This window comes from Ictidomys tridecemlineatus, chromosome 11 (genome assembly GCF_052094955.1).
Source record: "Ictidomys tridecemlineatus isolate mIctTri1 chromosome 11, mIctTri1.hap1, whole genome shotgun sequence".
NCBI classification, from domain to species: domain Eukaryota; kingdom Metazoa; phylum Chordata; class Mammalia; order Rodentia; family Sciuridae; genus Ictidomys; species Ictidomys tridecemlineatus.
In genome coordinates this window covers 38,568,769-38,581,860 of record NC_135487.1, presented here as the reverse complement: position 1 = coordinate 38,581,860, position 13,092 = coordinate 38,568,769, and the positions used below count along the sequence as shown (strand labels likewise).

The 13,092-nt window shown below is 39.3% G+C and overlaps 1 protein-coding gene and 1 long non-coding RNA gene across 7 annotated transcripts in view; both read right to left on the bottom strand.

The window, feature by feature from the left end:
* The window catches only part of Osbpl9 (oxysterol binding protein like 9), a 141,634-nt gene extending 137,661 nt beyond the window's left edge, over positions 1-3,973 (bottom strand). For 3 of the 6 annotated variants that reach the window (XM_013358926.4, XM_005326079.4, XM_005326081.5), the window contains exon 1: positions 3,819-3,973. In XM_013358926.4, coding sequence (XP_013214380.1) covers positions 3,819-3,929 — 111 coding nt within the window. In that variant the 5' untranslated portion in view covers positions 3,930-3,973. The remainder of the gene's footprint in view (positions 1-3,818) is intronic. The other 3 variants (XM_078026245.1, XM_005326082.4, XM_005326080.5) reach the window with 2 other exon arrangements.
* Positions 3,974-8,514: 4,541 nt separating this feature from the next.
* LOC144368053 (uncharacterized) overlaps positions 8,515-13,092 on the bottom strand; it is an 86,355-nt gene continuing 81,777 nt past the window's right edge. The window contains exon 3 of the long non-coding RNA XR_013427783.1: positions 8,515-8,691. This is a non-coding gene — a long non-coding RNA (uncharacterized LOC144368053). The remainder of the gene's footprint in view (positions 8,692-13,092) is intronic.

Below are 13,092 nucleotides of genomic sequence, written 5' to 3'. Positions count from 1 at the left end.
AGCTTCCCAGTATATGCATATTCTTTGCCCATTGCCGGAAACACTCTTCTTCTATCTTCCTCCATTAAGTCAACTCAAATGTCTCCATCCTTTTCTAAGCCATGTTCCCATAACATTCTTCATATTTCTGATATAGAAAGTATCATATTGTTTTGAAATTATGTCTAAGGGTCTACTCTGCTACACTTGAAAGAAAAGTGGTGCAGGACTAACCTCAGGCACACCAATTACAGAGCAGATTTATTGTCGGACACCTGACAAGGCTGTCTCACACAGAAAGAACAGCAAGAGTGGGAGAGCAGCAGCAAGCAGGAGAGAGCAGCAGGAGAGGGAGAGCAGTAGCAAATTTCCCTTGAGCATTACCTTTTATAGATCAGAATCATGGCCATCCTTTAGGGGCAGGTTTAGCCCTTGTTACTGGCATAGCAAGCATCACCTGATTTTGTGGAAGGCAAGTTACTGTTTCTTGAGAACACAGAAGAACAACTTTTTATCTCTCAAGGAGAGAACGGAGACCAGCAAGTCTAGCTCTTGAGAATAAGAACAGTATTCATAAAGTGGGGGTGGGTAAAAAGAAGATGGCTGTAGTTATTCCAACAACACTGTCAGTTCCTACATAAAGGAATTATCTCTACTGCATGCTTACATTCCCAACATAGACAGTACAATGCCTATTTCAAAGTCAACCCTAAATAAATGCTTGCTGTATGAACTACAGTTTATTAAGTATAACTAAGAGATACGGCTAGAACTGGAAAACAAGTGCCTAAATCTACCTTCCTAAAGGAGGTAATCAGTTTCTCTAGTTTTGTATTGGGCAAAATAAAAATATGAAACTCTTTTTCAAAAGCAAAGTATTGGGTTGGCAATGTAGTGCAGTAATAGAAAGTTTGCCTAGCATGCACAAGGCCATAGGTTCAATCTCTAGCACTGGAAAAAAAATTTTTTTCAACATTATAAAAACAAAAGAAATTATGAAACAAAAGAAAATATTCCATCCTAGAGTTTAGTGGAGTGTAGTGAACATCCAGGATGAAGAATGGCCTGGGTGGAGCTGGGGATGTGGCTCAAAAGGTAGCACGCTCACCTGGCATGTGCAGGGCACAGGGTTTGATCCTCAACATCACGTAAAAATAAAATAAATATGTTGTGTCCACCTGGGACTAAAAAATAAATATTAAAAAAAAAAGAATGGTCTGGGTGAGTCTATTCAGTTCACAGCAATCTCAGTGATCCTAGACCAAACCTGAGATTATCTCAATATCCATTCTCAGGATAGGCTGATTCTAAAATAAGACCAATGTAGTTTTAGTTCAGAGTTTTCAGGGATACCCACAGATGAATAACCAGAGTCAGATTAGAGCCCAAGTGATTTTGGAAACAAGAAATAAAGTGACTTGCTATTTACTCCCCTGCTTAAAATACTGTATAACAAATTCATATATTCGTCCTAGAAAATACAGCTGCAATCTATCAGCCACATGCAAATCATTAATATGTATGCTCAAATCCTTCAGAAAAATGTCCAAGTGTACAGAATTCATCATCAACATTCAATGTGTCTCCTGCTTTCCCAGTGAATACCTATGCTTTTCCTATCTTTACTGGAATGCCTCTAATTAGGGGTTGTGTATCATTTTAGTGTCACATTACTCTGCAAGCAAATACTTTAACACAAAAGAACTAGGGGAGCTGGGTGTGGCAGTACATTCCTGTACTCCCAGTGATTCTCAAAGATGGTGGTAAAGCATATAAAGCACGCCTAGGTTCGATCCCCAGTACTAGGGGGGAAAAAAAAAAAAACTAGGGGACCAAAACTTCTAAATGGCCATTAGTGAGAAATATGATACCTCCTTCCTCTGGCAAGGATAATGTTGTACAGAATCTAGTCTCAAAAGGGAGGATAAGTGTATTAAGGACAAAGAAAAGGAAGTATATGAAAAAAAAAAACAAAACTGTATTTAGCCAGTAAGACAAAGAGGTATTTGTCCAAGTATTCAAAAACCAAAAGGAGGCGGACAAATGACATACACTAACAGGAAAAAGAAACATTATATCTGAGCTAGTACCTTCCAAGAGCCAGAGCTTGGGACCCCTCCTATAAGACACCACATTCAGATTTGTAAAGTAACTTAATTCCATAGTGCCACTCACTGGAATTACTCTAGCTTGAATAAATTTAATAGGTTCCATGTGTTTTTCTGATTCACACTTATTGAAACAAAATATTACTCATCATTTATCTAGCTCATGGGATTTTCTAATTCCAGAGTTTTGAGGATATGAGATTCAGTTGCCTCTCTTCCATTCCTACAAAAAAATAATCTTAAAAAACGGGTCTAAGACTCATTAAGGTTTAGTACTCTCCCTCTTAAAAGTGATGTGGAGAAAGGAAATTGATAGCTGGATGATGAAAACTAATACTTTAACTCTTGCAGGTTTGCCTTATTAACTTAGAGCTTTCACATATTTCCTTCCTGTAGTGAAAGTGAAGCTTAATGGAAACAATTGGAAAGCCAAAAATTTTGCATCTTGATTCCACCACTTACTGCTTGCCTATATGATCTTGAGCAATTACATAAAAGCCTGGAGCCTCAGATTCCAAAACTGTAAAATGGGGATATTAAATAGGGATAATGAATAGGTAGGTACCTATCCTGTAGCGTTATTAAGAGCAAAATGAATTAAGGGACCCACTAGAATGAAAGCTCCCGAGAAGAGAAACAGTGAATGTCTTCATCATCATTGATTCTTGCTGGCATGGAAACACACATAGCAGGAACTCAATTTTTTTTTTTAATGAATGCATAAATATGTTCCCATTTCTCTCATCAACATTAACTCTTCCATAATTTTATTTTCCCTTATTTTCTAAAGCCTTCAAGACATTTTGTCCTTTTAAGTGATTTCTTCCCTCTCCTTAGCTATTAACTATACACCATGCAGAGGAATACTTTTGTAAGTAATTTCTTTCTCTGATACCACTGACCTTCCATCTCTAATGCTATGAGGTGACAGGGGTAATCGAAAACAAAATTCATAAGAATTCATCTACTTGCCCACCATCATTGTTCCGAGTTAACGACAATGAAACCCTCAACTCAGCCCTCCCAGAATATAACTTTCAAGGGGACACTGCACTATGCCTTCTACCTCTCGCCTAAAGAGAGACCCGCGCGCGTAGGAAATCCTCTTTTCTCAAAAGTTAAGGCGTCGGTTACGTTCATCTCCCGCTGAAAAAATGGGATGCATCCCTTGAGTAACACTCCCAACTTGGACAGACAGGAGGAATTCTGGACACCTTGGTTCTGTCCGAGGGTCACCTCTGGACTTGGCCAGGCTCTTCTGGCTACGCTTGCAAAAAAAAAAGCAGAGCTCTCCGTTCCCTGGAGGGAAGCTAAGGGGTGCGGCCGTCTACAGGGCCTGAGGATACTGTGTAAAGTCCACGACAACGTGGAGAGGCGGCATGGACCGCATAGCCGGACCTTTTAAACCATAACTACGACCATTCTTACCAGCTCACATCCGCGTGGGACACGACCACCTGCTTAAAATCAGACCCCCCCAAAAAAAAGAAAATGGCTTGCCCCCAACCCATAAATCAGACAGCTAGTGCCTGTTTATTGGCTGCAACTACATCTCCTTCACCCTCATTGGCTATCCAAGACGCAAGACCCTCCCCCACAAGGGAAACCTCTCGTACGGCGGCACCCCCAGCCTAGCAACCTCAACCCGGCTACCCAAAGTCCCGGTCCCCCACCTCCACCCAAGAAGGAAGGTCCCCGAGGCGCTCGGAACTTTGTCCTCCGAGAACTCACCGTGTAGTAGGACAACAGCCCCGCATTGTAGTCCAGCACAAACCAACGGTACTGCCAGCCCTTCATCACGTTAGTCCATTTGCTCAGCGGCCCTTCCACGATGGACGCCATCTTGGGAGCCGCCAATGACAACAAACGGCCTGACGTCACTCGCCTATATGGCCTTCAGCATGCGGGGGGCGGGGCCGCCGCGGGCGGGGGCGGGGCGGGGCCTGCGGCGGCTGCTGTGAGTGGGCCCGCGGACCCACGCCCCCAGCAATCACTGTCAAACACGCGAGCTCCGGGCGACTCTTGTGTGCAGGGCTCGGTGCCAGCCAACGAGAATGCAAGCATGAACACTGCTGTTATGATTATTTATTCACACAAGGAATAAATAAGCCGCGATGATACCAAAAGACTTCACATCTGATATTCACTTATGCATTTGTTCCACAAATCCCATTCAATTAATAAACTTTTATTGTTTTGCACTAGACAAAACATAGTAAATGATATATTGAATATATATAGTAAATGATATATTGAAAATTGGTAAGTGCCCTGGAAAATAGTTAAACAAGGAAAGAAGTAAAGTTAGTGTTGCCTTTTTAAATTCTTTTTTAATATTTATTTTAGTTGTATACAGTACCTTTGTTTTATTTGTTTATTTAATGTGGTGCTGAGTATCGAACCCAGGGCCTCGCATGCACCCAGGGCCTCGCATGCGCTAGGCGAACGCTGTACTGCTGAACCACAACCCCAGCCCCTGCTTTTTTAGATTCTTAAACAGAGAAGGTCTGAAAGAGAAGATAACTTTTGACCAAAGCAAAGACCTGAAGAAAATGAAGGAGGGACCTGGGGGAAGAGACTTTCAAGCTGAAGGAATTCTAATTGTAAAGACCAGATGTTAGGAATAGCAAGAAACTCAATGTTACTGTAGCAGTAAACCAGGGAAAAAGTGGTAGGATGCTAGGCTGGAGAAGTAAAAGTAGATCACTTGCAGCCTAGAAGGGCAGTATAAGTATTTGTGGCTCAGTGGCAGAGCACTTCCCTAGCATGTGTGAGGCACTGGTTTGGATTCTTAGCACCGCATGTTTTTAAAAAAAGAGGTTATAAATCTCATACTATATCCAGACACTGTTGGAGGTCCAGGGAATGCAACATTCAATGAGAGCTCTCTCTAAGAGATTACATTCTGTAGCTGAATGTGGTGGGTGGTACAGGTCTGTAATCCCAGCAGTTTGGAAGGCTGAGACAGGAGAATCACAAATTCAAGATCAGCCTCAGCAATTTAGCTTAGGCCCTAAGCAACTTAGGGAGACTGTATCTCAAAATAAAAAGAGCTGGGGATGTGGCTCAGTAGTTAAGCACTGCTGGGTTCAATCTCTGGGGGGGGGGGGGGAATATACTCTGTGATGGAAGTAAACACTAAACAAGAAAATTATTCAATTCCTGACATTGGGTGTGTCCACTTTTGAGGCAGGTTCTTGCTAAACTGTTTAGGCTGGCCTTCAACTCAAAATCCTTTTGACACAGCCTCCCAAGTAGTTGGAGTTACAAGAGCAGGGTTTTACTGATAAACCCTTGCCAGAGAATTTAATAAACTGATGAAAAAGGAAGTCAGTGGGTGGGTACTTTATACCAGAGGGTCAAGGTAGGCCGGTCACAGGAAGTGGCATTTAAACAGATGTCAAGGATAAGAAAAAGCCAGGCACACAAATACCAGCAGAAAGAACTAGAAAGGGAACCCAGTAGTGGAGCATTATCTAGAAGAGGAAGAGAGGGTAATGAGGGCTTCTTTGTTTTCTTGTTTTTCAGTCTGGAGTGAAAGTACTAGAAAGTGTTATTTTGCTGATTTCCAGAGAAGAGAAATACTGGAGACATCCTAGAGAAAGAAGAGAATAGCAATAGTAGAACTCTTGGTAAGGTTAAGCCCCAAGCCCAAGTGAAAGAGTTGATCTTTTATAGAAGCAGCTGTTTCTTCTATAGTAACAAGAGGGAGAGCAGAGAAAATGAGTTAGATGTCAGTGGGGTCTGGAGTTAGATGGTAGAGAAATGAATAATCTTCTTTTTTTAATATTTATTTTTTAGTTTTAGGTAGACACAATATCTTTATTTTATTTTTATGTGGTGCTGAGAATCGAACCCAGTACCTCATGCATGCTAGGTGAGAGTGCTACCACTTGAGCCACATCCCCAACCCAGAAATGAATAATCTCTTAATGTTTAGAAAGTAAAGACTGTGGACTCTAAGCAGGATGCGGTGGCACACATCTGTGATCCAAGAACTCCAGAGCCTGAGGAAGGAGATCAGAGGATTGCTAGCTAGTTTGATCCAGTCTTTGTTTCTTTTTATTTTTAATTATTTATTTTTTTGTACTGGGGGTTGAACCCAGGGACACTTTAGCTCTGAGCTATATCCCCCAGTTGTTTTTATTTTTTGAGACAGGGTCTCACTAAGTTGCTGAGGCAGGGATGTAGGTAGCTCAGTGGTAAAGTTTCCCTGGGTTCAATCCCCGGTAGCACAAAAAAAGGAAAAACTAATGTGTACTCCTACTATTTTTTTAAGCATTTATTTTTTAGTTTTAGTTGAGCATAGTATCTATTTTATTTTTATGTGGTGCTGAGGATTGAACCCAGTGCCCCACACATGCTAGGCAAGCGCTGTACCACTAAGCCACAACCCAAGCCCCCCAACCCCCCCCACTCCTACTATTAAAAAAACAAAATTAACTATAAAACAGCCTCAGGCCACTCCTTCAGGAGATATTTCAGAAGACAATGCTATTAGAGGAGATGACAGCTTCATGTGTTTTATCATTCCTAAGGACTTTCCAGTGAGACAAGACATGGAGGTAGAAAGCAATAATATTGATAATCCTGTCCCTGTGTGAGCCTAGGCTAATTGTGTTTGTGTCTCCATCTTTTTAAAAGAATTTAACCTTTATTATTTTTATGTGGTACTGAAGATCAGTGTGCTCTCACTGAGCTACCACCCCAGCCACCTGTGTCTTCATTTTTAAATTTTTCTTTTTGGTACTAGGGATCGAACCCAGAGGGGCTCTACTACGGAGTTATATCCCCAGCATTTTTTATTTTTTTATTTTGAAACAGAGTGTCACTAAGTTGCTAAGGATCTCACTAAGTTTCTGAGACTTGCCTTGAATTTGAAATCCTTCTGCTTCAGCCTCCAGAGCCACTAGGATTACAGGCTTGCATGCACCTGGCTCCACCTCTTGCTTTTGATTGAAAGCAGGGTGACATCAGTTCCCACTGCCATAACAACTCTAGGTCACTGGCCCATGCTGACCAGTTCTAACTGGAACCTGTTCTTACAGATTTTATGGTTAGGGGGAATTAGCCTTATCTCTCTGAGTTCCAAGATCTGGTCTGTGTAAGGTTCATAAAAGTCATCCCACCACTGCCCCCAGCTTTGTTTCAAGATAACTTGTGTTCCTCTTATCGGCACTGTGGGGCCTGCATTTCTTCTACAGATAGAAGGAATGTAACATATCCTGTGAACTTAAGTCAGGCAGGCCGGCAGGTAAATTGCTTTTTTTTTTTTTTTTAAAGCTGTAGATGGACACTATCTTTATTTTTTTATGTGGTGCTGAGAATTGAACTGGAAAATTGCCTGGAAATCTCGACATTTAATAAATAAGGGACCTGAGATTCAAAGAAACTAACCCACTTGCCTAACTCATACATGTTAGGCAAGCGCTCTACCACTGAGTCACAACCCCAGCCTGGTAATTGTTTTTCAGAGGTGAAAACGTAGGGATCAGCACAGGGGGCCCAGTTTATAGAATCTCATGTTTCCACTGTTCACATCTGTCTGTTCCCTATCATAGGTATGTCTACATATACATTTTTAAAATAGACTATACTGTATAACCTAGGTGCACAGTAAGCTATACCATCTAGGTTTGTGTAAGTGTACGCTATGATGTTTGAACAATGACAAAATGGCCTACAACAATGACAAATGCTCAGACAGTATTCTTGTTGTTAAAGGATGCATGACTGACTGTACCTGGGTTTGTACAACAAACACTTAGTATCCAACACTTAGTAGCTAAGTGAACTTGGGCAAGTTTTCTAACTTCTCTGTATCTTAGTTTCCCCAGATTCACATCTTTAAAATGCAAATAACAATAGTAACTGCCTTCAAACTGACTGTTTGGAAGATTAAATGAACTTACATGGATAAAAAGTTTAGACAATGACTGGTAGAGAACAAGCACTAGATAACCAAAGACACAAAACATACATGCAACTTAATATAATATAAAGCCAGTTTCTTTCCTTTTAGATGTACTTTCCTCAGTTCCACCACTTATTGTTCACTGTATATCAGGAACTATGCCAAAAAAAATATTACATAGCTTATCACATTTAATCTTTGCCGTACTCTTTTGAGTCAGTCTCTTTTTTTTTTTTTTTTTTTTTGATACTGGGGATTGAACCCATAGGTGCTTTACCACTCAGCTACATCCATAGCCTTTTCTTTAATTTTTTTAAATATTGAAACAGAGTTTCACTAAATTATGAGGTTGGATTGGAACGTGCAGTCCTCCTCACTCCTGAGTTGCTGGGATTATAGTTGTGCATCACTGTACCTGGAAATCTCAACATTTAATAAGTAAGGGACCTGAGATTCAAAGAAACTAATGCACTTACCTAACTATATGATAGTATTCAGTGACATGTATCTGAGTTCATGTAAACATGTCTGAATTTTTATTATGCTGAAATGGTCCCCCCAAAACACATTACACACTTCTCATGAAAATTGATGTTCCAGGTCTTTGCCTTTTCTCCACCATAATGGTACGCACACTTGGCTGTGTTCTTTGCCATGTCTTCTCACAAGGCTTGGAGGATCAAGCAATTCCTGGTCATAAAAAAATCAAAAATCATTTATCAATGAATTAGGATAAAAACTGGTAATAAAATCAGGTACAAACTCCAAGAGGATACATGGGAGGAAATCAACCTGGATCTATAAGGAATTGCACATGAGATAGCACACTTTTATACTGTATCAAGATCATGATCATCTTACCATGTCAAGCTGAAAATGTCACCACTGTCTGGACAGTTAGCATATTTAACTAGGTATCTGGTCTTTCTTTAGCTATGAAAGTGCTTTAGTACTAGGTTCAGTTAGTTCAGTACTAAATATGTAAAGTTTTGAACTGAAAAAATTTGATATTCCAGAAACTAATCAGCATAAACCCTCCTGTTACAGATGTTTTTTGGAGTAACCAAAGTCTGATAATCTTGAAACATAACGATTCAGGTTAAGTTAAAAGATTTGCATAGTGTTAATTACTATTACTACTCCTCCCCTTACCCTCTTTGTAAAAATATTTTTAGCTGTAGATGGACATAATACCTTTATTTTATTTTTTTTAACGTGATGCTGAGAATTGAACCGAGTGCTTCATACATGCTAGGCAAGAACTCTACCACTGAACTATATCCCCAGACCCTCCCTTAGCCTTTTAAGAGAAGGAATCAGATCTTAATTGTCTTTGCATTTCTAGAAACCAGCCCAGTACCTAGCACACAGAAGTTGCTTAATAATTATTGTTTGATTTAAATTATGTCTCCATTGAAACTTACCTAGGTTACAGGACTTTGCTAAGTACTATCATCTAAATTTTCTCCTTTAATTCCCACCACCATCCTTTAAGGTTTATATTATTATATCCATTTTACAGATGAGGTTACTGGTATACAAAGTTATGCTAGGCACAGTGGCATGCACCTGTAATTCCAGAGACTCAGAAGTCTTAGATAGGAGGATTGCAAATTTGAGGCCAACTTCATCAATTTACCAAGACCCTGCCTCAAAGTCTATAGATTAAAACACTTAAAAAAGACTGGGGATTTAACTCAGTGGAAAAAGCACCCTTGGGTTCAATCCCCAGTAATAAAAACACCACCAATAAAAAGTTATTGAGTATCTTGTCCAAATTCACACAACTAGTGAAAAGCAAAATCAGAATTAGAATCTAGGTCTTTTACTCCCAGATTTATTTCACCCCAGCTGCAAGCTGTATTTGCATTGTCTAGGTGTGTAAATAGATGTCTTAGACATGATATAGACAGCATCATCAACTTCTAAGTCAGATTTGACTTTCATCAGGGTCACCAGGCATCAGCAGACTTTGCTTCAAATGTCACAACACCAGTCATCAGGAAGAGTTAGGAGCAAGGGCAGTTCTTGACTCCTAAGATCATGTCCAATTTCACAGCACTTTGTCTACATTTTACACAGTGTCAAACTCCATGCTTTAGATCATCTGCTAAAATTAAACGTGGTAGAAACACATCAGCTCTCATTCCTACATTCCTCAGTGACTGGCCTTGCATGGAATGAAGTGGCAGCTGAAGTACAGCGGAAAAAGATTAGACTCAGAGCCAAAAGGTGGAGATAGTGTTAACTATTAACTTCATAAACTCACCAAGGACAGGAATTGAAGCTACTTCATCCTGCCATTATTAGAATATCAATAAATGTTAAAGGCATGATTTTTTTTTCCTTTCGGGAATCGAGTCCAAGGCTGGTGTGTACTAGGCATATACTCTATCCCTCAGCTATAACCACAGCCAAAGATTATCCTTGCAGAAAACTGAGGACAGAGGGGCAAGATTGTAGACAAGAAGACAAAGAGACTTTTTAAAAGCCAAGCAAGCAATAAAAAGGGTCTAAGCTCAAACAATGAGAACAGGGATCAAGAACAGGAAAGATAACTATACCATATATTTATTAAAAAACATTTTAGAAATAAGATTTTTAAACTATCCAGGCACTTTGGCACATGCCTATAATACCAGTGACTCTAGAGGCTGAGGCAACCTCTTGCAAGTTTAAGGCCAGCCTCAGGATCTCAGTGAGACCCTCAGCATCTTAGCAAAATCTTATCTCAAAAATAAAAAATAAAATAACTAGGGATGTAAAACACCCCTGGGTTCAATTTCCAGTATTAAAAATTTTTTTTGAAAACTCACAGAAGCAATGGAATTAAATGAGTGAGGGTGTAAATGAGAGTCAGAGATAATACCAAGGTTTCTAACTTGTGTAACTAGATAATTGTTTATGTAACCACGTTTGTTAGGTTGGGTTTTTGTTATTGCTGTTGATGTTTTGCAGAGAGTTTGTACTAGGGATTGAACCCAGGGGTACTTTAGCACTGAGCTAATCCCCAGTCCTTTTTATTTTTTATTTTGAGATAGGGTCTCACTAAATTGCTGAGGCTAACCTCAAATTGTGATCCTCCTGCCTCAGCCTCCTGAGTCACTGGGATTTTATGCATGTATCACCATTTCTGACTTGTTGAGGGTTTTTGTTGATTTTTTTAAGGAAGAATAAAAAATGGCTTGTGTTACTCACATGAAGTTTTCAGAAATGTGGTTTTCCTGTTTTTTTTTTGGGGGGGGTTGTTTGTTTGTTTTCTAGTACTGGCAATTGAACCCAGGGGTACTCAATCACTGAACTACATATTTAGCCCTTTTTATGTTTTTGAAACAGGTTCTTGCTAAATTGCTGAGGCTGGCCTCGAACTTGCAATCCTCCTGCCTTTGTCTCCTGAGTTGCTGGGATTATAGGAGTATGCCTCCATGCCTGGTTGTTGTTTTAGTTTTTGTTTTTCAGTTTCTAGTGAAAATGATTTCCAACTTTTCTACAGCTGGGAATGTAGGTGCAAATTATTTCATAATACATTCTGTTGTTGGTGCTTTGTTGCCTTCTCTTCCTAAACTTCCCACCAGCTGCTTTTTGTTATTACTGTTATTGTTGTCTTGTTTAATTGGCATTTGTTGGCCAGAAATAAAACAACATTCCCAGCATGTTGCCTTCTTAAGGAAAACATAGAAACCTACAAAAATACGATTATCGTTTGTTGGGTGGCTAGGTGAAGAGAAAACAGATCATAGTTAAGTTTGAAAAAAAGAAAAACAAGACATAGCCTATTTTGTCTACAAACAGCATGTTCTGGTTCTTTCCCACCCAATCCTCTTTCTAGAGAGAGGGAATGAGATATCAGGTTTAGGAAAATGAGGCTAAAAGGATCTGGGAAAGAGAAAAAAATATTTGAGGAGTTCTAGGCTCTACCAACGTTCTAAGGAGAGCAAAGAAAAATGAACTGGTTTTTTGCATCCTCCTTCTAACATCCCCTTGGAGAACCACATTCCAGTTACCCTGGGCTATACATCCTCCTTCAGGATGATTCACAAATGTCCTACTTCAGGTGGAACTGACCATTCCATTGTGTCCCACGTCTACCCTGAACAACCTTTTTTGTGAAAAAGCTTTTTTATTCTAAATCAAATTGGTTCACCAATCTAATCATAACAATGCTTAACATTTCCCATTTTTGGCAATTTCTATCACTCTCAATTTTGGGTAAGTCTACCTATGTTCCCAGCATCATCGCTCCCATGGTCCTCAGCAACCATTCTAGAAAACAGAGATGATCTAGTAATACTACCTGTTCTTAATTTCATTAGTAAGTTTAAAATTTTTCTCTATTAAAAATCATTAATAAAGTGTTCATGCTTCTTATGAAAGGCTTGACATCATACAATGGTCCTTGTATGAAAGCAAAAACAGTTTTCCACTATAGTCTTTATCATATAACTGTTAAAAGGAAAAAAAGGAAGAGCCATATTTCTTGATTTTTTTTCAAACCCTGAATAAATTCTCAATCTATGAATGAAACACAAAACCCATATTTCTTATTGGAACTATTTTTCTTAATTTGAAGGTTTTTTTTTTTTCAGATCCTGAATTTCTTCTAAGTCTACAATGAAACAGCCAAAGGATTGGAAACATTGGTTCTAAGACAGACCCACTTGGTAATGAGAAAGTCCAATTCCAACTGGGGAAATTTACCTGAGTCCTAGCCTTTCAGTTTAACATTACAACTACCACCTAGAAAAATAAATCCAAGTACCCATCTGGGTTGAAGGAAAAGAGTTACTTGTGACTTTATAAAAAATGGAACTATGTAATGTAAAATTCCAAAAAAAAAAGTTCAAATGGTGCTACATAAGACATTTTTGTTTCTTTTTCTTAGGAAAAAGGAGTTATATGAAAATTTCTCATTCTTTTTCTTCTATGTCCAAAGTTGAAGACAAGTCATACTATAGGGTCCATCACACCTTCTTAACTAAAAGTCTACTTGTGCTACTTTTCTTCCAGTTTTGGCTGCATGGAAAACTAACTCTACTGTGCTGTAGGACTCCACAAAACAGGATGAATGAAGCTCTATACAGCAGCTTCTCA